The sequence below is a fragment of the Pleurodeles waltl genome, chromosome 2_2 (genome assembly GCF_031143425.1).
Source record: "Pleurodeles waltl isolate 20211129_DDA chromosome 2_2, aPleWal1.hap1.20221129, whole genome shotgun sequence".
In the NCBI taxonomy this organism is placed as follows: domain Eukaryota; kingdom Metazoa; phylum Chordata; class Amphibia; order Caudata; family Salamandridae; genus Pleurodeles; species Pleurodeles waltl.
The window spans coordinates 1,171,197,725-1,171,223,396 of NC_090439.1; the positions used below are offsets into that span (position 1 = coordinate 1,171,197,725).

General features: G+C 45.8%; 1 protein-coding gene across 6 annotated transcripts in view; it reads left to right on the forward strand.

Moving 5' to 3' along the window:
- The window catches only part of MAPK15 (mitogen-activated protein kinase 15), a 157,220-nt gene that overhangs the window by 130,396 nt on the left and 1,152 nt on the right, over window positions 1-25,672 (forward strand). For all 6 annotated transcript variants that reach the window (XM_069221164.1, XM_069221162.1, XM_069221165.1 and 3 more), the window contains one exon: window positions 5,024-5,185. In XM_069221164.1, coding sequence (XP_069077265.1) covers window positions 5,024-5,185 — 162 coding nt within the window. The remainder of the gene's footprint in view (window positions 1-5,023; window positions 5,186-25,672) is intronic.

Below are 25,672 nucleotides of genomic sequence, written 5' to 3' on the forward strand. Positions count from 1 at the left end.
ACCCCTCTGCACCACAGGCACTTAATCTCATTCAGTCCAAATTAATGAGCCCTCCATTTGAACCTATTCGTAGAGCAACATTACAACAACTTTCATGGAAAACTGCATTTTTAATTGCTGTGACATCAGCTCGGAGAGTTAGCGCACTCCAGGCTCTCATCAGTAGAATTTTATTTACTGTTTTTCATGCAAATAGACTTGTTTTGGGGCCGCTTGTTTCTTACAGAAATGAGCACCTGATTTTCACATTAATCAGCCATTACATTACCAACTCCCTTCCATGATGCTTCCACAACTGCATAAATGTCACTGAATTGCCTTGCTATTAGAAGAGTTATACACTTTTATTTAGATAAAACCAAAGATGTAAGCCAGGGAAACCAACACCTTGTCAACTACGGTCACATCAGGCGGGGGTTGGCCATGTCATAACAATCCATTGCTAGAGGAATAGTAACTTGTATTTCGTAGTTATCAACTTGCAAGCAAACCATTACCAGGAAAACCTAAAGCCCTCTCCATGAGGGGGAAGCCGCTACCACAGCATGGATCTGAAATATTCCTATGGAAGATTGTTTTTAAAGCCAGGCCCTGCACCCCCCAAAGGATCGTCAACCCAAACCCCCCAGGGCAGCCAGCGGACGAAACATTTTTTAGTTTTTTTGTTTTTATTTTTACAGTACTCCCTCTGCTCCACAGCTGAAGCACAACCCACAATACTGCGAGACTGCTCAAGCTTCACTTATTGATGCATGTGTTGTCTCCCGGTACAGCGGCTTCAATGGAAGACCACACTCATGGGAGGAAAAAAAGCCCTCTCTGCCAAATAATTTTTCAGTTTGTGGTACTGAGAGACCAGCTCTCCAGGTATAATTATAATTTAAACCCTAATTTCTCTCAAAGAACTGAATGGAATTACACCAAGTAACAAATAGCATGCTTTGTGACTAAAGATCTAGCTTTCTGTCAAATTTGGTGTAATTGCTTCTTTTCTGTATTGGTTCCTAAAATTCCTGTAGGATTTACATGGGAAAAAGATGTTTTGGGACCCCCCCCCCCCACCCGCCCCCTTTTCCTGGTTCCGACTTGACAGGTCACCACAAAACTTTCCAGGAAGGCGCTGAGGCGGATGAACTATTTTTGGAGGGTTTTGTGAAGATTCATCAAATGGACAACAATATTTGTATATCTAGACAGTTGGGTTCGAGCGACTTTGGCGAGGGTCCCTGTAAAGAAATGGCTCCCTGTTGCAGTTACCCCCCACTTTTTGCCTGATACTGATGCTGACTTGACTGAGAAGTGTGCTGGGACCCTGCTAACCAGGCCCCAGCACCAGTGTTCTTTCACCTAAAATGTACCATTGTTTCCACAATTGGCACAACCCTGGCACCCAGGTAAGTCCCTTATAACTGGTACACCTGGTACCAAGGGCCCTGATGCCAGGGAAGGTCTCTAAGGGCTACAGCATGTATTATGCCACCCTAGAGACCCCTCACTCAGCCCAGACACACTGCTTACCAGCTTGTGTGTGCTAGTGAGAACAAAATGAGTAAGTCGACATGGCACTCCCCTCAGGGTGCCATGCCAGCCTCTCACTGCCTATGCAGTATAGGTAAGACACCCCTCTAGCAGGCCTTACAGCCCTAAGGCAGGGTGCACTATACCATAGGTGAGGGTACCAGTGCATGAGCACTGTGCCCCTACAGTGTCTAAGCAAAACCTTAGACATTGTAAGTGCAGGGTAGCCATAAGAGTATATGGTCTGGGAGTCTGTTTTACACGAACTCCACAGCACCTTAATGGCTACACTGAAAACTGAGAAGTTTGGTATCAAACTTCTCAGCACAATAAATGCACACTGATGCCAGTGTACATTTTATTGTAAAATACACCACAGAGGGCACCTTAGAGGTGCCCCCTGAAACTTAGCCGACTATCTGTGTAGGCTGACTGGTTCCAGCAGCCTGCCACACTAGAGACATGTTGCTGGCCCCATGGGGAGAGTGCCTTTGTCACTCTGAGGCCAGTAACAAAGCCTGCACTGGGTGGAGATGCTAACACCTCCCCCAGGCAGGAGCTGTAACACCTGGCGGTGAGCCTCAAAGGCTCACCCCTTTGTCACAGCCCAGCAGGGCACTCCAGCTTAGTGGAGTTGCCCGCCCCCTCTGGCCACGGCCCCCACTTTTGGCGGCAAGGCTGGAGGGAACAAAGAAAGCAACAAGGAGGAGTCACTGGCCAGTCAGGACAGCCCCTAAGGTGTCCTGAGCTGAGGTGACTCTAACTTTTAGAAATCCTCCATCTTGCAGATGGAGGATTCCCCCAATAGGGTTAGGATTGTGACCCCCTCCCCTTGGGAGGAGGCACAAAGAGGGTGTACCCACCCTCAGGGCTAGTAGCCATTGGCTACTAACCCCCCAGACCTAAACACGCCCTTAAATTTAGTATTTAAGGGCTTCCCTGAACCTAAGAATTTAGATTCCTGCAACAACAAGAAGAAGGACTGCCTAGCTGAAAACCCCTGCAGAGGAAGACCAGAAGACAACAACTGCCTTGGCTCCAGAAACTCACCGGCCTGTCTCCTGCCTTCCAAAGAACTCTGCTCCAGCGACGCCTTCCAAAGGGACCAGCGACCTCTGCATCCTCTGAGGACTGCCCTGCTTCGACGACGACAAGAAACTCCCGAGGACAGCGGACCTGCTCCAAAAAGACTGCAACTTTGTTTCAAGAAGCAGCCTTAAAGAACCCTGCAACTCCCGCAAGAAGCGTGAGACTTGCAACACTGCACCCGGCGACCCCGACTCGGCTGGTGGAGAACCAACACTTCAGGGAGGACCCCCGGACTACTCTACGACTGTGAGTACCAAAACCTGTCACCCCTGAGCCCCCACAGCGCCGCCTGCAGAGGGAATCCCGAGGCTTCCCCTGACCGCGACTCTCTGAAACCTAAGTCCTGACGCCTGGAAAAGACCCTGCACCCGCAGCCCCCAGGACCTGAAGGACCGGACTTTCACTGCAGAAGTGACCCCCAGGAGTCCCTCTCCCTTGCCCAAGTGGAGGTTTCCCCGAGGAAGCCCCCCCTTGCCTGCCTGCAGCGCTGAAGAGATCCCTTGATCTCTCATTGACTTACACTGCGAACCCGACGCTTGTTCTAACACTGCACCCGGCCGCCCCCGCGCCTCTGAGGGTGAAATTTATGTGTGGGCTTGTGTCCCCCCCGGTGCCCTACAAAACCCCCCTGGTCTGCCCTCCGAAGACGCGGGTACTTACCTGCAAGCAGACCGGAACCGGGGCACCCCCTTCTCTCCATTATAGCCTATGCGTTTTGGGCACCACTTTGAACTCTGCACCTGAGCTGCTGGTGTGGTAACTTTGGGGTTGCTCTGAACCCCCAACGGTGGGCTACCTTGGACCAAGAACTGAACCCTGTAAGTGTCTTACTTACCTGGTAAAACTAACAAAAACTTACCTCCCCCAGGAACTGTGAAAATTGCACTAAGTGTCCACTTTTTAAATAGCTATTTGTGAATAACTTGAAAAGTATACATGCAATTGAAATGATTCAAAGTTCCTAATGTACTTACCTGCAATACCTTTCAAACAAGATATTACATGTTAAATTTGAACCTGTGGTTCTTAAAATAAACTAAGAAAAGATATTTTTCTATAACAAAACCTATTGGCTGGATTTGGCTCTGAGTGTGTGTACCTCATTTATTGTCTATGTGTATGTACAACAAATGCTTAACACTACTCCTTGGGTAAGCCTACTGCTCGACCACACTACCACAAAATAGAGCATTAGTATTATCTATTTTTACCACTATTTTACCTCTAAGGGGAACCCTTGGACTATGTGCATGCTATTCCTTACTTTGAAATAGCACATACAGAGCCAACTTCCTACAGTCCCTTAAACCCAATTAAAAAAAATAGATTCTCATTGTTGGCCCGAGGGCTTATTTGGCAGGAGAGCGTCTATTTGTTTTGTTGCTTATTACCCCTATTGCGGGATGCTGAAGTGCTTACGCATTTCAGTAACGTGCTACACCGTGTTGTGTGTGATTGCGAGTGTGCGATCTTTGTTCTTAGCCCATGTTGCAAGGGTTTACGTGTTGTGTGTGATTGCAAGAGTGTGGTCTTTGTTCTAAGCCCACGTTGCAAGGGTTTCTGTGTCGTGTGTGATTGCAAGCATGTGGTCTTTGTTCTTAGCCCATGTTGCAAGAGTTTACGTGTTGTGTGTGATTGCAAGAGTGCAGTCTTTGTTCTTAGCCCATGTTGCAAGAGTTTACGTGTTGTGTGTGATTGCAAGAGTGCGGTCTTTCTTCTTAACTGATGTTGCAAGAGTTTACGTGTTGTGTGTGATTGCAAGAGTGCGTGCGGTCTTTGTTCTAAGCCCACGTTGCAAGGGTTTACGTGTTGTGTGTGATTGCAAGAGTGCGGTCTTTCTTCTTAGCTGATGTTGCAAGAGTTTACTTGTTGTGTGTGATTGCAAGAGTGTGGTCTTTGTTCTAAGCCCACGTTGCAAGGGTTTCTGTGTCGTGTGTGATTGCAAGCATGTGGTCTTTGTTCTTAGCCCATGTTTCAAAGGTTTACGTGTTGTGTGTGATTGCAAGAGTGCTACCTTTGTTCTTAGCCCATGTTGCAAGGGTTTACATGTTGTGTGTGGCTGAACAGACATGTTCTCTTGTCTTGGAACATGGTGCATAATGGCATTGATGCCTGCTAGGTGTGGGAGAGAGCGGGACCCATCTCATAATGTGATTACAGTTTTTTCTTATGGATTTGGGTTTGGAAAAGTTAGAGCAAATGCTGCCTTTTGATAGACATTTTCTTGTTGGGAGAGTTTGTTTCTGTGTTTTTAAAAGTTGATACCCTTGAAAAAAAGCTGGTTTTACGAGTAAGTAACATTTTCTTGCAGATAAGTATTATATTTCATGTCCACTACTGTTTAATGATGAAAAATTAGTTGCATGGTTAGTTTGTTAGTAAAGTAAATTGACCTTTGTTTTTGTTTGTTTTCCAGCCCGGTGCAAAAGGTTCTGACCTGCGAGGACGTTCCGCACCAATTGCAAGAACCAAATCACTGTCGCTGATGCAACAAGCAAGGTGTGCGGCACCGAATAACCCTTTGATTAGGAAGGAGCCTTCTCCATTTGGTGGTGTGGCTGTAGCAAGCGCAAGGCTGGTAAGCACTTTCACCATGGACATGTATCAGATGTTGTGCTAATATGACCTGCTATAGTGGTCTTCAAACTTTTTAATGCCGCGCCCCCCCAGTTGAAAAATAAAAATCATTGGGTCCCCCCTTAGAATTTTTCACAATTATTTTAGAAAGATGGTAATGTTTAAATAGGTCTAAACCTATTTAAACATTGCAGTTAAGTACTGTTACCTTTTTACAACTGCAATAACATGCTTCTGCTTAAAACAAAGGCATGTTATCTGTATAATATCTCTTTTGGCCAGAGTTTGGTGCCCCCCCTGGGATCACTTGAGGCCCCCCAAAGGGGGGCCCAGCCCCCAGTTTGAAGAACTCTGTGCTATACTGATCTGACATGGCATTGTTTGTTAATTGCTCTTGGCATGTAACGGTATGTGAATACAGGTGCTCTGGCATCATATGGAATTGCTGCTAGAATGCGATTTTATGCCACAGTATGGTCAGTAATTCTGCACCATATCATAAATGTTGCTACTCGAGTGTAGAATAGTAAATAGTACTGAAACTGTAGGGGTCAGTGTTTGAAGTGGGCAGGATCTGTTGGGAACCGCATTCCCAACCTTTTTTTGAATTTTACTCTAACAGTTCCCATATTTCTTGCTGCCTCGCCCCCAGATTCGCTGACCCCCTCATCTTCATTGCACTCATCATAGTTCCCATACTTTTCTTAATGTACTTAAACCTCTTGGTACGGTAAATGCTGCAGGTGTGTCATAATTTGGCAAATGCCACAATTGTACATTTTCCGGCGATGGGTTGCATATGTTGAATATTATAGTAGAAAGCACATGGATTTGTGATCACAGGGCGTTCTACCTGGCATCTTTCTGGTGCACAGGAAGTAACCTACGTGTTAGTAACCCGCCTCCTTCAGGGGATCTTCAGTGACAGTCATAAGGAATGAATTGTCCCACCTGCAGGTGGGATATTGCAACACTTCTTACAAAATATTAATGTATGCAAACTTTTTTTTTTTTTTTAGAAAATGCAGTTTGCAAAAAAAAAAAAAATAATCTTTTGACAGCCCGTTGCAGACTATATTGACCAATTTTCATTTATTTTATTTAAAACAGACTCCACTTTTAGTCACATTATTAAAATAGTGAGCAAAAACGATTTCACAAGCCATATTTAAAGCCAAGATAAGAGTAAAGCAGGGCAATGTAGCCAAATAGCCTGCAGTCCAGAGATAAGAACATGACACTGCTTCCTAAGGAAGGACACCCCTCAGTAGCCCATCAATTCTTGTCAACAGTAGTGGTTTCAGGTTTTGTATTGGAGATTTAGGATCTTGCCTGTCTGGTAAATTATGTATGAGGGACAGTTGCTCATGATCTCAATAGGGATTCTCCTAAAGAGAAACTAGGATTACAGGTAAGAATCTGTTCCCTCTTCTTCAGGGGTCTTCATTGACGAGCTCCATCATAGAATAGCAAGTTCATCCCAAACATCAGATAGTGGGGAAAAAAACTAAATATTTTGTCCTAACTGAAGCGATTCCTTAAAATGCTGTACCTGGCCACCTGCTCTGGAGTTAGTAGTGTCTTGTGAATGTATGAATTGAGTAGCACGTAGCTGGAATTTATTGCTTTTCTACTCCAGCTACTGTTTCCTGCAGTTTAGGGTTGGTCAGCGAGATGGTTGGCATTCTTCTCTGCTCCAGCGCTGGTTCGGGCTTTGGGGCCTTTGATAACTGCAGGTTACAGAGGAGATGCGTGTTGTATGGGAGGTGATGCAGCTCTTGAGATTGTTTGCAAAAGCTGTGAAGGCCTCTTCGCCTGTATGGTGAAGGAGGGAGCACCTACTTTGCACCTTGAAGAGACAAAAAGATCGAGCTGTTGAAGCTTGTGGAGAGCTGGTAGTGGCTCCTAAGCAGAACAGAAGATCAGTGAAGATGCAGCAGTATGCCAGAGCCGAATGTGTCATTCCTGGTGAAGCAGGAGGAGGGGATGTCCCAGTATTCTCCCACTCAATGTGGGAGAGGCTGCCTTTTTAACTCTGTTGCTGCCCTTGAGGATGATGGCCTGGCCTTCTTGCTTGGTGCAGCAGTGTCGTTTGGAGACCTCTGATGGCTCCTCCAAAGGGGTCCTGAGTGCTAATAAGTGTAGAAGTCATTCTGCCGTTCGCTATGCCACCATAGGACTCTGAGCAGAAAGGAAAGAATTAGGATCTATTGTTCTTTAGACATAGGCCCAGTGTATGGCCCTGGAGTAGGTCTCTCACTTGGAAATCGTTGTTCATCACTAAAGCACTCTTAGCTGCTTTGCAAAGTATTGATGGGAAGGTGATGGCTATAGAGTTGGAGTTAATCAATGGCAGAATGGTAAATGCCAGGAAAGGCATTACCGACTTATCAAGAGAATGGTTCAGATGGAAGTGGAAATGTTTACCATGAGGTTGGAGGGCAAAGACTCCTGAATTTGAAGTGTGTGTGCGTTCCTATCAGTTGTGTGGCTGGAAGGAAAATGGGAGGACCTTGAGAACCAGGCTTACTCTGCCAATTTGCAAGTAAGCCAAGATGTTATTGGTTGCAGGCCACAGGGAGACACCGAAGTGCTGTTTATCACCGAAAGGTAAGTCAATTTTCAGGGAGTGTTCTCCTAAGAGATCTTCCTCCAAAACCACAAGCCTGTCACTGGATGGGAAAGTGCTATTCCTCAAGGAAACCGTCTTGTTGTCCGGAGTCTCAGCACCTTTCCCCAGAACTGGACTCTTCCTTGTTTTCCGGCAAATCCCAGCACCACAAAAGAAGAGACACAAGTTTCCATGTCCATCAATCAACTCCGGTTTGTTTTCCGGCAAACCCCAGCACCACAAAAGAAGAGACGCAAGTTTCCATGTCCATAAATCAACTCCTGAGAGGCGGAGGCCTTTCACGTAGCTATGCTGGACATGTTTATGGTGGTTCCACCACCTTTAAGGCTACTTTTAAAGAAGGACTTCTCCTCACAGTTGATGCTCTTCCTGATTGTCCCAGATTGGATATGGAGAATTTGGTATGACGATTGATGGCAATTAGCATTTGGCCTCCTATGACGGACTATCATAGTAATCATAGTAATCCAGCCTTGAGAGGAAGCTATGGGACATTGAATTGCAACTTTTATTGTGTAAATCAGGGCGGCTGCCTACTGTCCTGATTGCAGCAGCATCCAAATTACAATGCCAAAGCTACGGAAATTGACATATGCTTTTCGACAGCTTCTCCTGTTTCCAAAAGCAATGGCCAAGCTCAATCAACAACCTTGTACAATTGTGCTGCATAAGAAAGATTAACACTGTAAAATTAAGTAACAAAAAAATGGAGACACTTTCAGTCACTTAACAGAGAATCACTGTTATGAAATGGACCAAGAGAAGGGGTCTGTATTAGTCTTTTGTATGAAAATACAATTGATTTATCACGAATACAGGCAGGTGGCTAATCCTGCACTGAAGGTGTCAAGAAACAGATGGAAAAAAAGAAGAAGCAGTATAAGGAACATGTTAGAAGTAGAGTAGCAGAGCAAAGAAAATGAGAAGTGTATGAAGAGACCAAACAACATACATCAGGAGAGGCTAGAGAATTATCACACTTAACATCAGGGGAGACTAGAGAATTGGCACACAATGTCAGGGGAGCCTACAGAATTGTCACACTTAACATCAGGGGAGGCTAGACAATTGTCACACTTAACATCAGGGGAGGCTAGAGAATTGTCACACATAACATCAGGGGAGGCTAGAGAATTGTCACACATAACATCAGGGGAGTGTAGAAAATTGTCACACAACGTCAGGGTAGGCTAGAGAATTGTCACACTTAAAACCAGGGGAGCCTAGAGAATTGTCATACTTAACACCAGGGGAGCATAGAGAATTGTCACACTTAACATCAGGGGAGGCTAGAGAACTGTCACACATAACATCAGGGGATGCTAGAGAATTGCAACACAAAATCAGGGGAGGCTAGAGAATTGTCACACGTAACATCAGGGGATCCTAGAGAATTGTCACACTTAACATCAGGGGAGGCTAGAGAATTCTCACACAACATCAGGGGAGGCTAGAGAATTGTCACACTTAACATCAGGGGAGGCTAGAGAATTGTCACACTTAACATGGGGGGGAGGCCAGAGGATTGCCACACATCATCAGGGGAGGCTAGATAATTGTCACAATTAACACCAGGGGAGCTTAGAGAATTGTCACGCCTAACATCAGGGGAGGCTAGGGAATTGCCAGGCAACATCAGGGGAGGTTAGAGAATTGTTACATAACATCAGAGGAGGCTAGAGAATTGCAACACAACATCAGGGGAGGCTAGAGAATTGTCACACATAACATCAGGGGAGCGTAGAGAATTGTCACACAACGTCAGGGGAGGCTAGAGAATTGTCATACTTAACACCAGGGGAGCCTAGAGAATTGTCATACTTAACACCAGGGGAGCCTAGAGAATTGTCACACAACATCAGGGAAGGCTAGAGAATTGCAACACAACATCAGGGGAGGCTAGAGAATTGTCACACATAACATCAGGGGAGAGTAGAGAATTGTCACACAACGTCAGGGGAGGCTAGAGAATTGTCACACTTAACATTAGGGGATCCTAGAGAATTGTCACACTTAACACCAGGGGATCCTAAAGAATTGTCACACTTAACATCAGGAGAGGCTAGAGAATTGTCACACTTAACATCAGGGGAGGCTAGAGAATTGTCACACATAACATCAGGGGAGCGTAGAGAATTGTCACAACGTCAGGGGAGGCTAGACAATTGTCACACTAAACATTAGGGGATCCTAGAGAATTGTCACACTTAACATCAGGGGAGGCTAGAGAATTGTCACACTTAACATCAGGGGAGGCTAGAGAATTGTCACACTTAACATCAGGGGAGGCTAGAGAATTGCCAGGGAACATCAGGGGAGGCTAGAGAATTGTCACACTTAACATCAGGGGAGGCTAGAGAATTGCCAGGAAACATCAGGGGAGGCTAGAGAATTGTCACACATAACATCAGGGGAGGCTAGAGAATTGCCACACATAACATCAGGGGAGGCTAGAGATTTGTCACACTTAACATCAGGGGAGGCTAGAGATTTGTCACACTTAACATCAGGGGAGGCTAGAGAATTGTCACACATAACATTAGGGGATCCTAGAGAATTGTCACACTTAACATTAGGGGATCCTAGAGAATTGTCACATTTAACATCAGGAGAGGCTAGAGAATTGTCACACTTAACATCAGGGGAGCGTAGAGAATTGTCACACATAAGATCAGGGGAGCGTAGAGAATTGTCACACAGCGTCAGGGGAGCCTAGACAATTGTCACACTTAACACCAGGGGAGCCTAGAGAATTGTCACACTTAACATCAGGGGAGCCTAGACAATTGTCACACTTAACATCAGGGAAGCCTAGAGAATTGTCAAACTTAACATCAGGGGATCCTAGAGAATTGTCATACTTAACACCAGGGGAGCCTAGAGAATTGTCACACTTAACATCAGGGGAGCGTAGAGAATTGTCACACAACGTCACGGGAGCCTAGACAATTGTCACACTTAACATCAGGGGAGCCTAGACAATTATCACACTTAACACCAGGGGAGCCTAGAGAATTGTCACACTTAACATCAGGGAAGCCTAGAGAAATATCATACTTAACATTAGGGGTTCCTAGAGAATTGTCACACTTAACACCAGGGGAGGCTAGAGAATTGTCACACAACATCAGGGGAGGCTAGAGAATTGTCACACTTAACATCAGGGGAGGCTAGAGAATTGTCACACTTAACACCAGGGGAGCTTAGAGAATTGTCATACGTAACACCAGGGGAGCTTAGAGAATTGTCATACGTAACACCAGGGGAGCTTAGAGAATTGTCACACTTAACACCAGGGGAGGCTAGAGAATTGTCACACTTAACACCAGGGGAGCTTAGAGAATTGTCACACTTAACACCAGGGGAGGCTAGAGAATTGCCACACAACATCAGGGGAGGCTAGAGATTTGTCACACTTAACATCAGGGGAGGCTAGAGATTTGTCACACTTAACATCAGGGGAGGCTAGAGATTTGTCACACTTAACATCAGGGGAGGCTAGAGATTTGTCACATTTGACATCAGGGGAAGCTAGAGGATTGCCACACAACCTCAGGGAGGCTAGAGAATTGTCACACTTAACATCAGGGGAGACTAAAGAGTTGTCACACTTAACACCAGGGGAGCCTAGAGAATTGTCAAACTTAACATCAGGGGAGCCTAGAGAAATATCATACTTAACATTAGGGGTTCCTAGAGAATTGTCACACTTAACATCAGGGGAGGCTAGAGAATTGTCACACTTAACACCAGGGGAGCTTAGAGAATGGTCATATGTAACACCAGGGGAGCTTAGAGAATGGTCATATGTAACACCAGGGGAGCTTAGAGAATTGTCACACTTAACATCAGGGGAGGCTAGAGAATTGCCACACAACATCAGGGGAGGCTAGAGATTTGTCACACTTAACATCAGGGGAGGCTAGAGATTTGTCACACTTAACATCAGGGGAAGCTAGAGGATTGCCACACAACCTCAGGGGAGGCTAGGGAATTGTCACACTTAACACCAGGGGAGGCTAGAGAATTGTCATACTTAACACCAGGGGAGCCTATAGAATTATCACACTTAACATCAGGGGAGACTAGAGAGTTGTCACACTTAACACCAGGGGAGGCTAGAGAATTGTCATACTTAACATCAGGGGAGCCTAGAGAATTGTCACACTTAACATCAGGGGAGGCTAGAGAATTGTCACACTTAACATCAGGGGATCCTAGAGAATTGTCACACAACGTCAGGGGAGGCTAGAGAATTGTCACACATCAGGGGAGCCTAGAGAATTGTCACACTTCACATTAGGGGATCCTAGAGAATTGCCACACAACATCAGGGGAGGCTAGAGAATTGTCACACTTAACATCAGGGGAGGCTAGAGAATTGTCACACTTAACATCAGGGGAGGCTAGAGAATTGTCACACTTAACATGAGGGGAGGCCAGAGGATTGCCACACAACATCAGGGGAGGCTAGATAATTGTCACAATTAACACCAAGGGAGCTTAGAGAATTGTCACACTTAACATCAGGGGAGGCTAGAGAATTGTCACGCCTAACATCAGGGGAGGCTAGAGAATTGCCAGGCAACTTCAGGGGAGGCTAGAGAATTGTCACATAACATCAGAGGAGGCTAGAGAATTGCAACACAACATCAGGGGAGGCTAGAGAATTGTCACACATAACATCAAGGGAGCCTAGAGAATTGTCACACAACGTCAGGGGAGGCTAGAGAATTGTCACACTTAAAACCAGGGGAGCCTAGAGAACTGTCATACTTAACACCAGGGGAGCCTAGAGAATTGTCACACTTAACATCAGGGGAGGCTAGAGAATTGTCACACAACATCAGGGGAGGCTAGAGAATTGTCACACTTAACATCAGGGGAGCCTAAAGAATTGTCACACAACGTCAGGGGAGGCTAGAGAATTGTCACATTTAACATCAGGGGAGGCTAGAGAATTGTCACACTTAACATCAGGGGAGGCCAGAGAATTGTCACACACAACATCAGGGGAGGCCAGAGGATTGCCACACAACATCAGGGGAGGCTAGAGTATTGTCACACTTAACATCAGGGGAGGCTAGAGTATTGTCACACTTAACATCAGGGGAAGTTAGAAAATTGTCACACATCAGGGGAGGCTAGATAATTGTCACACTTAACACCAGGGGAGCTTAGAGAATTGTCACACTTAACCTCAGGGGAGGCTAGAGAATTGTCACGCCTAACATCAGGGGAGGCTACAGAATTGCCAGGCAACATCAGGGGAGGCTAGAGAATTGTCACACATAACATCAGGGGAGGCTAGAGAATTGTCACACATAACATCAGGGGAGGCTAGAGAATTGCAACACAACATCAGGAGAGGCTAGAGAATTGTCACACATAACTTCAGGGGAGCGTAGAGAATTGTCACACAACGTCAGGGGAGGCTAGAGAATTGTCACACTTAACATTAGGGGATCCTAGAGAATTGTCACACTTAACACCAGGGGATCCTAGAGAATTGTCACACTTAACATCAGGGGAGGCTAGAGAATTGTCACACATAACATCAGGGGAGCGTAGAGAATTGTCACACAATGTCAGGGGAGCCTAGACAATTGTCACACTAAACATTAGGGGAGCCTAGACAATTGTCACACTTAACACCAGGGGATCCTAGAGAATTGTCACGCCTAACATCAGGGGAGGCTAGAGAATTGCCAGGCAACATCAGGGGAAGCTAGAGAATTGTCACACATAACATCAGGGGAGGCTAGAGAATTGTCACACTTAACACCAGGGGAGCTTAGAGAATTGTCACACTTAACACCAGGGGAGGCTAGAGAATTGCCACACAACATCAGGGGAGGCTAGAGATTTGTCACACTTAACATCAGGGGAGGCTAGAGATTTGTCACACTTAACATCAGGGGAGGCTAGAGATTTGTCACATTTGACATCAGGGGAAGCTAGAGGATTGCCACACAACCTCAGGGAGGCTAGAGAATTGTCACACTTAACACCAGGGGAGCCTAGAGAATTGTCAAACTTAACATCAGGGAAGCCTAGAGAAATATCATACTTAACATTAGGGGTTCCTAGAGAATTGTCACACTTAACATCAGGGGAGGCTAGAGAATTGTCACACTTAACACCAGGGGAGCTTAGAGAATGGTCATATGTAACACCAGGGGAGCTTAGAGAATGGTCATATGTAACACCAGGGGAGCTTAGAGAATTGTCACACTTAACATCAGGGGAGGCTAGAGAATTGCCACACAACATCAGGGGAGGCTATGGAATTGTCACACTTAACATCAGGGGAGGCTATGGAATTGTCACACTTAACATCAGGGGAGGCTAGAGAATTATCACACATAACACCAGGGGAGGCTAGAGAATTGTCATACTTAACACCAGGGGAGGCTAGAGAATTGTCATACTTAACACCAGGGGAGGCTAGAGAATTGTCATACTTAACACCAGGGGAGGCTAGAGAATTGTCACACTTAACATCAGGGGAGCTTAGAGAATTGTCACACTTAACATCAGGGGAAGCTAGAGGATTGCCACACAACCTCAGGGAGGCTAGAGAATTGTCACACTTAACATCAGGGGAGACTAGAGAGTTGTCACACTTAACACCAGGGGAGCCTAGAGAATTGTCAAACTTAACATCAGGGGAGCCTAGAGAAATATCATACTTAACATTAGGGGTTCCTAGAGAATTGTCACACTTAACATCAGGGGAGGCTAGAGAATTGTCACACTTAACACCAGGGGAGCTTAGAGAATGGTCATATGTAACACCAGGGGAGCTTAGAGAATTGTCACACTTAACATCAGGGGAGGCTAGAGAATTGCCACACAACATCAGGGGAGGCTATGGAATTGTCACACTTAACATCAGGGGAGGCTATGGAATTGTCACACTTAACATCAGGGGAGGCTAGAGAATTGTCACACATAACACCAGGGGAGGCTAGAGAATTGTCATACTTAACACCAGGGGAGGCTAGAGAATTGTCATACTTAACACCAGGGGAGGCTAGAGAATTGTCATACTTAACACCAGGGGAGGCTAGAGAATTGTCACACTTAACATCAGGGGAGGCTAGAGAATTGCCACACAACATCAGGGGAGGCTAGAGATTTGTCACACTTAACATCAGGGGAGGCTAGAGATTTGTCACACTTAACATCAGGGGAAGCTAGAGGATTGCCACACAACCTCAGGGGAGGCTAGGGAATTGTCACACTTAACTTCAGGGGAGACTAGAGAGTTGTCACACTTAACACCAGGGGAGGCTAGAGAATTGTCATACTTAACACCAGGGGAGCCTATAGAATTATCACACTTAACATCAGGGGAGACTAGAGAGTTGTCACACTTAACACCAGGGGAGGCTAGAGAATTGTCATACTTAACATCAGGGGAGCCTAGAGAATTGTCACACTTAACATCAGGGGAGGCTAGAGAATTGCCACACAACATCAGGGGAGGCTATGGAATTGTCACACTTAACATCAGGGGAGGCTATGGAATTGTCACACTTAACACCAGGGGAGGCTAGAGAATTGTCATACTTAACACCAGGGGAGGCTAGAGAATTATCATACTTAACACCAGGGGAGGCTAGAGAATTGTCATACTTAACACCAGGGGAGGCTAGAGAATTGTCACACTTAACATCAGGGGAGCTTAGAGAATTGTCACACTTAACTTCAGGGGAAGCTAGAGGATTGCCACACAACCTCAGGGAGGCTAGAGAATTGTCACACTTAACATCAGGGGAGACTAGAGAGTTGTCACACTTAACACCAGGGGAGCCTAGAGAATTGTCAAACTTAACATCAGGGGAGCCTAGAGAAATATCATACTTAACATTAGGGGTTCCTAGAGAATTGTCACACTTAACATCAGGGGAGGCTAGAGAATTGTCACACTTAACACCAGGGGAGCTTAGAGAATGGTCATATGTAACACCAGGGGAGCTTAGAGAATGGTCATATGTAACACCAGGGGAGCTTAGAGAATTGTCACACTTAACATCAGGGGAGGCTATGGAATTGTCACACTTAACATCAGGGGAGGCTATGGAATTGTCACACTTAACATCAGGGGAGGCTATGGAATTGTCACACTTAACATCAGGGGAGGCTAGAGAATTGTCACACATAACACCAGGGGAGGCTAGAGAATTGTCATACTTAACACCAGGGGAGGCTAGAGAATTGTCATACTTAACACCAGGGGAGGCTAGAGAATTGTCATACTTAACACCAGGGGAGGCTAGAGAATTGTCACACTTAACATCAGGGGAGCTTAGAGAATTGTCACACTTAACATCAGGGGAGGCTAGAGAATTGCCACACAACATCAGGGGAGGCTAGAGATTTGTCACACTTAACATCAGGGGAGGCTAGAGATTTGTCACACTTAACATCAGGGGAAGCTAGAGGATTGCCACACAACCTCAGGGGAGGCTAGGGAATTGTCACACTTAACTTCAGGGGAGACTAGAGAGTTGTCACACTTAACACCAGGGGAGGCTAGAGAATTGTCATACTTAACACCAGGGGAGCCTATAGAATTATCACACTTAACATCAGGGGAGACTAGAGAGTTGTCACACTTAACACCAGGGGAGGCTAGAGAATTGTCATACTTAACATCAGGGGAGCCTAGAGAATTGTCACACTTAACATCAGGGGAGGCTAGAGAATTGCCACACAACATCAGGGGAGGCTATGGAATTGTCACACTTAACATCAGGGGAGGCTATGGAATTGTCACACTTAACACCAGGGGAGGCTAGAGAATTGTCATACTTAACACCAGGGGAGGCTAGAGAATTATCATACTTAACACCAGGGGAGGCTAGAGAATTGTCATACTTAACACCAGGGGAGGCTAGAGAATTGTCACACTTAACATCAGGGGAGCTTAGAGAATTGTCACACTTAACTTCAGGGGAAGCTAGAGGATTGCCACACAACCTCAGGGAGGCTAGAGAATTGTCACACTTAACATCAGGGGAGACTAGAGAGTTGTCACACTTAACACCAGGGGAGCCTAGAGAATTGTCAAACTTAACATCAGGGGAGCCTAGAGAAATATCATACTTAACATTAGGGGTTCCTAGAGAATTGTCACACTTAACATCAGGGGAGGCTAGAGAATTGTCACACTTAACACCAGGGGAGCTTAGAGAATGGTCATATGTAACACCAGGGGAGCTTAGAGAATGGTCATATGTAACACCAGGGGAGCTTAGAGAATTGTCACACTTAACATCAGGGGAGGCTATGGAATTGTCACACTTAACATCAGGGGAGGCTATGGAATTGTCACACTTAACATCAGGGGAGGCTATGGAATTGTCACACTTAACATCAGGGGAGGCTAGAGAATTGTCACACATAACACCAGGGGAGGCTAGAGAATTGTCATACTTAACACCAGGGGAGGCTAGAGAATTGTCATACTTAACACCAGGGGAGGCTAGAGAATTGTCATACTTAACACCAGGGGAGGCTAGAGAATTGTCACACTTAACATCAGGGGAGCTTAGAGAATTGTCACACTTAACATCAGGGGAGGCTAGAGAATTGCCACACAACATCAGGGGAGGCTAGAGATTTGTCACACTTAACATCAGGGGAGGCTAGAGATTTGTCACACTTAACATCAGGGGAAGCTAGAGGATTGCCACACAACCTCAGGGGAGGCTAGGGAATTGTCACACTTAACACCAGGGGAGGCTAGAGAATTGTCACACTTAACATCAGGGGATCCTAGAGAATTGTCACACAACGTCAGGGGAGGCTAGAGAATTGTCACACATCAGGGGAGCCTAGAGAATTGTCACACTTAACATTAGGGGATCCTAGAGAATTGCCACACAACATCAGGGGAGGCTAGAGAATTGTCACACTTAACATCAGGGGAAGCTAGAGGATTGCCACACAACCTCAGGGGAGGCTAGGGAATTGTCACACTTAACACCAGGGGAGGCTAGAGAATTGTCATACTTAACACCAGGGGAGCCTATAGAATTATCACACTTAACATCAGGGGAGACTAGAGAGTTGTCACACTTAACACCAGGGGAGGCTAGAGAATTGTCATACTTAACATCAGGGGAGCCTAGAGAATTGTCACACTTAACATCAGGGGAGGCTAGAGAATTGTCACACTTAACATCAGGGGATCCTAGAGAATTGTCACACAACGTCAGGGGAGGCTAGAGAATTGTCACACATCAGGGGAGCCTAGAGAATTGTCACACTTAACATTAGGGGATCCTAGAGAATTGCCACACAACATCAGGGGAGGCTAGAGAATTGTCACACTTAACATCAGGGGAGCTTAGAGAATTGTCACACTTAACATCAGGGGAGGCTAGAGAATTGTCACGCCTAACATCAGGGGAGGCTAGAGAATTGCCAGGCAACTTCAGGGGAGGCTAGAGAATTGTCACATAACATCAGAGGAGGCTAGAGAATTGCAACACAACATCAGGGGAGGCTAGAGAATTGTCACACATAACATCAAGGGAGCCTAGAGAATTGTCACACAACGTCAGGGGAGGCTAGAGAATTGTCACACTTAAAACCAGGGGAGCCTAGAGAACTGTCATACTTAACACCAGGGGAGCCTAGAGAATTGTCACACTTAACATCAGGGGAGGCTAGAGAATTGTCACACAACATCAGGGGAGGCTAGAGAATTGTCACACTTAACATCAGGGGAGGCTAGAGAATTGTCACACTTAACATCAGGGGAGGCTAGAGAATTGTCACACTTAACATCAGGGGAGGCCAGAGAATTGTCACACTTAACATCAGGGGAGGCCAGAGGATTGTCACACTTAACATCAGGGGAGCCTAAAGAATTGTCACACAACGTCAGGGGAGGCTAGAGAATTGTCACATTTAACATCAGGGGAGGCTTGAGAATTGTCACACTTAACATCAGGGGAGGCCAGAGAATTGTCACACACAACATCAGGGGAGGCCAGAGAATTGTCACACACAACATCAGGGGAGGCCAGAGGATTGCCACACAACATCAGGGGAGGCTAGAGTATTGTCACACTTAACATCAGGGGAGGCTAGAGTATTGTCACACTTAACATCAGGGGAAGTTAGAAAATTGTCACACATCAGGGGAGGCTAGATAATTGTCACACTTAACACCAGGGGAGCTTAGAGAATTGTCACACTTAACCTCAGGGGAGGCTAGAGAATTGTCACGCCTAACATCAGGGGAGGCTACAGAATTGCCAGGCAACATCAGGGGAGGCTAGAGAATTGTCACACATAACATCAGGGGAGGCTAGAGAATTGTCACACATAACATCAGGGGAGGCTAGAGAATTGCAACACAACATCAGGAGAGGCTAGAGAATTGTCACACATAACTTCAGGGGATCGTAGAGAATTGTCACACAACGTCAGGGGAGGCTAGAGAATTGTCACACTTAACACCAGGGGATCCTAGAGAATTGTCACACTTAACATCAGGGGAGGCTAGAGAATTGTCACACTTAACATCAAGGGAGGCTAGAGAATTGTCACGCCTAACATCAGGGGAGGCTAGAGAATTGTCACACATAACATCAGGGGAGCGTAGAGAATTGTCACACAACGTCAGGGGAGCCTAGACAATTGTCACACTAAACATTAGGGGAGCCTAGACAATTGTCACACTTAACACCAGGGGATCCTAGAGAATTGTCACACTTAACATCAGGGGAGGCTAGAGAATTGTCACACTTAACATCAAGGGAGGCTAGAGAATTGTCACACTTAACATCAGGGGAGGCTAGAGATTTGTCACATTTGACATCAGGGGAAGCTAGAGGATTGCCACACAACCTCAGGGAGGCTAGAGAATTGTCACACATAACATCAGGGGAGCGTAGAGAATTGTCACACAACGTCAGGGGAGGCTAGAGAATTGTCACACTTAACATTAGGGGAGGCTAGAGAATTGTCACACATAACATCAGGGGAGGCTAGAGAATTCCAACACAACATCAGCGGAGGCTAGAGAATTGTCACACTTAACATCAGGGGAGGCTAGAGAATTGTCACACTTAACATCAGGGGAGCGTAGAGAATTGTCACAAACAACATCAGGGGAGCGTAGAGAATTGTCACACAACGTCTGGGCAGCCTAGACAATTGTCACACTTAACATCAGGGGAGCCTAGACAATTATCACACTTAACACCAGGGGAGCCTAGGGAATTGTCACACTTAACACCAGGGGAGCCTAGAGAATTGTCACACTTAACATCAGGGGAGCCTAGAGAATTGTCACACTTAACATCAGGGGAGCCTAGACAATTGTCATACTTAACATCAGGGGAGCCTAGAGTATTGAAACTCTTAACACCAGGGGAGCTTAGAGAATTGTCATACGTAACACCAGGGGAGCTTAGAGAATTGTCACACTTAACATCAGGGGAGGCTAGGGAATTATCACACTTAACATCAGGGGAGGCTAGGGAATTGTCACACTTAACACCAGGGGAGGCTAGAGAATTGTCACACTTAACATCAGGGGAGCTTAGAGAATTATCACACTTAACATCAGGGGAGCCTAGAGAATTGTCACACATAACATCAAGGGAGGCTAGAGAATTGCAACACAACATCAGCGGAGGCTAGAGAATTGTCACACATAACATCAGGGGAGCGTAGAGAATTGTCACACAACGTCAGGGGAGGCTAGAGAATTGTCACACTTAACATTAGGGGATCCTAGAGAATTGTCACATTTAGCATTAGGGGATCCTAGAGAATTGTCACACTTAACAGCAGGGGATCCTAGAGAATTGTCACACTTAACATCAGGGGAGGCTAGAGAATTGTCACACTTAACATCAGGGGAGCATAGAGAATTGTCACACACAACATCAGGGGACCGTAGAGAATTGTCACACTTAACATCAGGGGAGGCTAGGGAATTGTCACACTTAACATCAGGGGAGGCTAGGGAATTGTCACACTTAACACCAGGGGAGGCTAGAGAATTGTCATACTTAACACCAGGGGAGGCTAGAGAATTGTCATACTTAACACCAGGGGAGGCTAGAGAATTGTCACACTTAACACCAGGGGAGCTTAGAGAATTGTCACACTTGATACCAGGGGAAGCTAGAGGATTGCCACACAACCTCAGGGGAGGCTAGAGAATTGTCACACTTAACACCAGGGGAGCTTAGAGAATTGTCATACGTAACACCAGGGGAGCTTAGAGAATTGTCACACTTCACATCAGGGGAGCCTAGAGAATTGTCACACTTCACATCAGGGGAGGCTAGAGAATTGCCACACATCAGGGGAGGCTAGAGAATTGCCACTCTTAACATCAGGGGAGGATAGGGAATTGTCACACTTAACACCAGGGGAGGCTAGGGAATTGTCACACTTAACATCAGGGGAGGCTAGAGAATTGTCATGCTTAACACCAGGGGAGGCTAGAGAATTGTCATACTTAACACCAGGGGAGGCTAGAGAATTGTCATACTTAACACCAGGGGAGGCTAGAGAATTGTCATACTTAACACCAGGGGAGGCTAGAGAATTGCCACACATCAGGGGAGGCTAGAGAATTGCTACTCTTAACATCAGGGGAGGCTAGGGAATTGTCACACTTAACACCAGGGGAGCTTAGAGAATTGTCACACTTAACATCAGGGGAGCCTAGAGAATTGTCACACATAACATCAGGGGAGGCTAGAGAATTGCATCACAACATCAGCGGAGGCTAGAGAATTGTCACACTTAACACCAGGGGAGGCTAGAGAATTGTCACACTTAACACCAGGGGAGCGTAGAGAATTGTCACATTTAACATCAGGGGAGGCTAGAGAATTGTCATACTTAACATCAGGGGAGCCTAGAGAATTGTCACACTTAACATCAGGGGAGGCTAGAGAATTGTCACACAACGTCAGGGGAGGCTAGAGAATTGTCACACATCAGGGGAGCCTAGAGAATTGTCACACTTAACATCAGGGGATCCTAGAGACTTGTCAAACTTAACATCAGGGGAGGCTAGAGAATTGTCACACATAACATCAGGGGAGGCTAGAGATTTGTCACACTTAACCTCAGGGGAAGCTAGAGGATTGCCACACAACATCAGGGAAGGCTAGAGAATTGTCACACTTAACATCAGGGGAGGCTAGAGATTTGTCACACTTAACCTCAGGGGAAGCTAGAGCATTGCCACACAGCCTCAGGGAAGGCTAGAGAATCGTCACACTTAACATCAGGGGAGCGTAGAGAATTGTCACACAACGTCAGGGGAGGCTAGAGAATTGTCACACAACGTCAGGGGAGCCTAGAGAATTGTCACACTTAACATTAGGGGATCCTAGAGAATTGTCACACTTAACATCAGGGGAGGCTAGAGAATTGTCACACTTAACATCAGGGAAGGCTAGAGAATTGTCACACTTAACATCAGGGGAGGCTAGAGTATTGCCACACAACATCAGGGGAGGCTAGAGAATTGTCACACTTAACACCAGGGGAGCCTAGAGAAATATCATACTTAACATTAGGGGATCCTAGAGAATTGTCACACTTAACATCAGGGGATCCTAGAGAATTGTCAAACTTAACATCAGGGGAGGCTAGAGAATTGTCACACAACGTCAGGGGAGGCTAGAGAATTGTCACAGAACGTCTGGGGAGCCTAGAGAATTGTCACAGTTAACATTAGGGGATCCTAGAGAATTGTCACAGTTACCATTAGGGGAGCCTAGAGAATTGTCACACTTAACATCAGGGGAGGCTAGAGAATTGTCAAACTTAACATCAGGGGAGGCTAGAGAATTGTCACACTTATCAGGGAAGACTAGAGAATTGTCAAACTTAACATCAGGGGAGGCTAGAGAATTGTCACACTTATCAGGGAAGACTAGAGATTTGTCACACTTAACATCAGGGGAGACTAGAGAGTTGTCACACTTAACACCAGGGGAGGCTAGAGAATTGTCATACTTAACACCAGGGGAGCGTAGACAATTGTCACATTTAACATCAGGGGAGGCTAGAGATTTGTCACACAACATCAGGGGAGGCTAGAGAATTGTCACACCTAACATCAGGGGAGGCTAGAGAATTGTAACACTTAACATCAGGGGAGGTTAGAGAATTGTCACAACATCAGGGGAGGCCAGAGGATTGCCACACAACATCAGGGGAGGCTAGATAATTGTCACACTTAACACCAGGGGAGGCTAGAGAATTGTCATACTTAATACCAGGGGAGCCTAGAGAATTGTCACACTTAACATCAGGGGAGGCTAGAGAATTGTCACACCTAACATCAGGGGAGGCTAGAGAATTGCCAGGCAACATCAGGGGAGGCTAGAGAATTGTCACACTTAACATCAGGGGAGGCTAGAGAATTGTCACACTTAACATCAGGGGAGGCTAGAGAATTGTCACACTTAACATCAGGGGAGCCTAGAGAATTGAAACACTTAACATCAGGGGAGCCTAGAGAATTGTCACACTTAAGCATAAGACAAATAAAATGAAGCAAAATAAAGCCTTTAGCAAAAAGATAAGGGGCACCAGTCCAGCGTACTAGATGGTGGTGAACCTTAGCAGTGTGGAAATGAAAAGAATACTGGTGCATGACTTGTATAGTGTGACGCGGCACAGTGGTGTACTTGGGGAGAGAGCAGCAGTAATTAAAATAAGAAAGTACAAAAGTTTGAAGCAGCAGTTCCAAAGAAGAGAAAGGAAGAAATGATCTGATTTTAGAGGGGAGAGTCCGGCAGATTCTGGTCAACATAGATGATTGACTGGTTGTTGTCAACATAGGCCAAGGCACAGTGTGCAAGTAATCTACTTATTTGTGTGTTACCTGTATAAATATTAAAAGGCACCAGGAACCCCAAGATGTACCAGATAGCTGTATCACTTAAATGACTGAAGGGTTAGGACCATGGACAATACCTCCTGAAATGATGACAAACAGCCGACCAGGGTCTTGACCATTCTTGTGTGAGGATTTCAGAATGACCTGTTCCACTGTACTAAACATGGCTACAGATCAATAGAATCATGCCCACCGCAATCTCATCGCCTGTATTGTTTCTCAGGTCATCTAATGATATTTCCAGAGATGCTTCTCTGTCCCTGCGTAGGTGAAATCTCGGTTGCCTGGGATCGGGCAATTGATGTTTCTCAAATAGGCCAAGAATTGTTTAGCAGCAACCTTTTACAACGCCTTCCTTAGGAGAGGAAGTAGAGCAACTGGACAATAGTTCTCTGCTACTGAGCTGTCAAGAGGCTTTTCAAATACTCCTATTGAAATGTGTCTGGCTGACAATTCTGCGTCCTTGAAAAAATAAATGGGCCATCTCTAGTCTCATCTAGATTAGTCAAAGAACCCATGAAGAAACTGCCACTGGTTTAAAGATTTGCTCCATCACGGGAACGTAACACTAATGTATCAGTGTCTCCGAAACCCCCTTTTGAACCTGTTCATAGGACATAACGACACATCTTTCGTGGAAAACAGCCTTTTCGCTTGCCATCAGCTAAGAGAATAAGTGAGATACAAGCTTTCTCCATACATAATTCATACATATTCTATTCTAGGAATATAATGACCCTCAAAATCAACACAAAATCACACTTTTTTTGCTTTCAGTCTTCCTTTCCTTATAAATCAGCTAGTTCTGCCTTCCTTCTGCAACCATATTCTACAGGTAACAATACCTTGCAGTCTTTTAATGTCGACAGATGTCTTAGTTGGAAAAATGAGTTAGTCACTTAGACAAACTTTCTGTATCCTATGGTCAAACTAACAAAGTCCAAGCCTTGTTGAAACCAGGCTTATGAAGATGAACTGTCTGATGCATCAGTCATGCTTTGAGGGTCTAACTGGCACCTGGTAGGTTCAGTGCTCGCTCAACGAAGGGCATGGAAGCCACCACCAGTACTCTTCACCAGAGGATCTCTGAAAGATAATTGTAGAGCAGCTCTGGGAGGATGACCCATTCCCTCACCAAGCACGGCTGCTTTGCCGTTCAGTCAAGAGGGGAGTTGATGGTGAATAGGTGGACCACTCATAGGATATGGCTCTTTTCATGGTTAATTTATTATAAATTTCACTATTATGTAAACATTCACTACTGATATTCCAAACATGCCATCCGGGAATTATTCAAGCCTGTGAATCAATAAAAGATATGAAAGCTGGAGATCTGTAGTTACAGGTAATTACCTCTCTTCCTCAAAGTTCCCATCAAGGCAAGTTCCTTGGCAGGGCCCTTGACCTCTGTCTTCTGGCTGGGGGCCAGCGGAGTGCGCGTGTCTCCTGCAGCAGCATCATAGTAGCAGTATGCTGCATTAAGGTAATAATTTCCAGATGCTGATTCTCAACGCTAGCCCTCTAGCCCACCAGCCACTGCCCTCGCACAGACACGGGGAACAGTACGGTCTATGAGTCAACCATCGCAGCCACAGCAGATATCCTGAGGAGGATAATACTTTCTAATGGTGCAGGCAGATTTTTCAAGCTAAGTCTTTCATTGACAGGGTAACTTCGCTTAGGAGCATGTCAGGAGAGCAGAAGGACAAGTAACCCATTTCTGATCCCTTCAGTCTGTCCCCCCCTGATCCCCCAGGGGTGTGTAATGTGGATCAGGTCACTGACGTACGGTTTTATGTTTTGGGACACACATTGAGAATGGTAGGCCGCATTTGATTTGTGCACTCCTCTGCACCGGTTTGTCATCAGCACTGCAGTGTAGAGCGTCGCTGCATAGTTGCAGTGGATAAGGGAAATAAAGAGATGAGAACAGGGATGGTTGGGGGGGACCT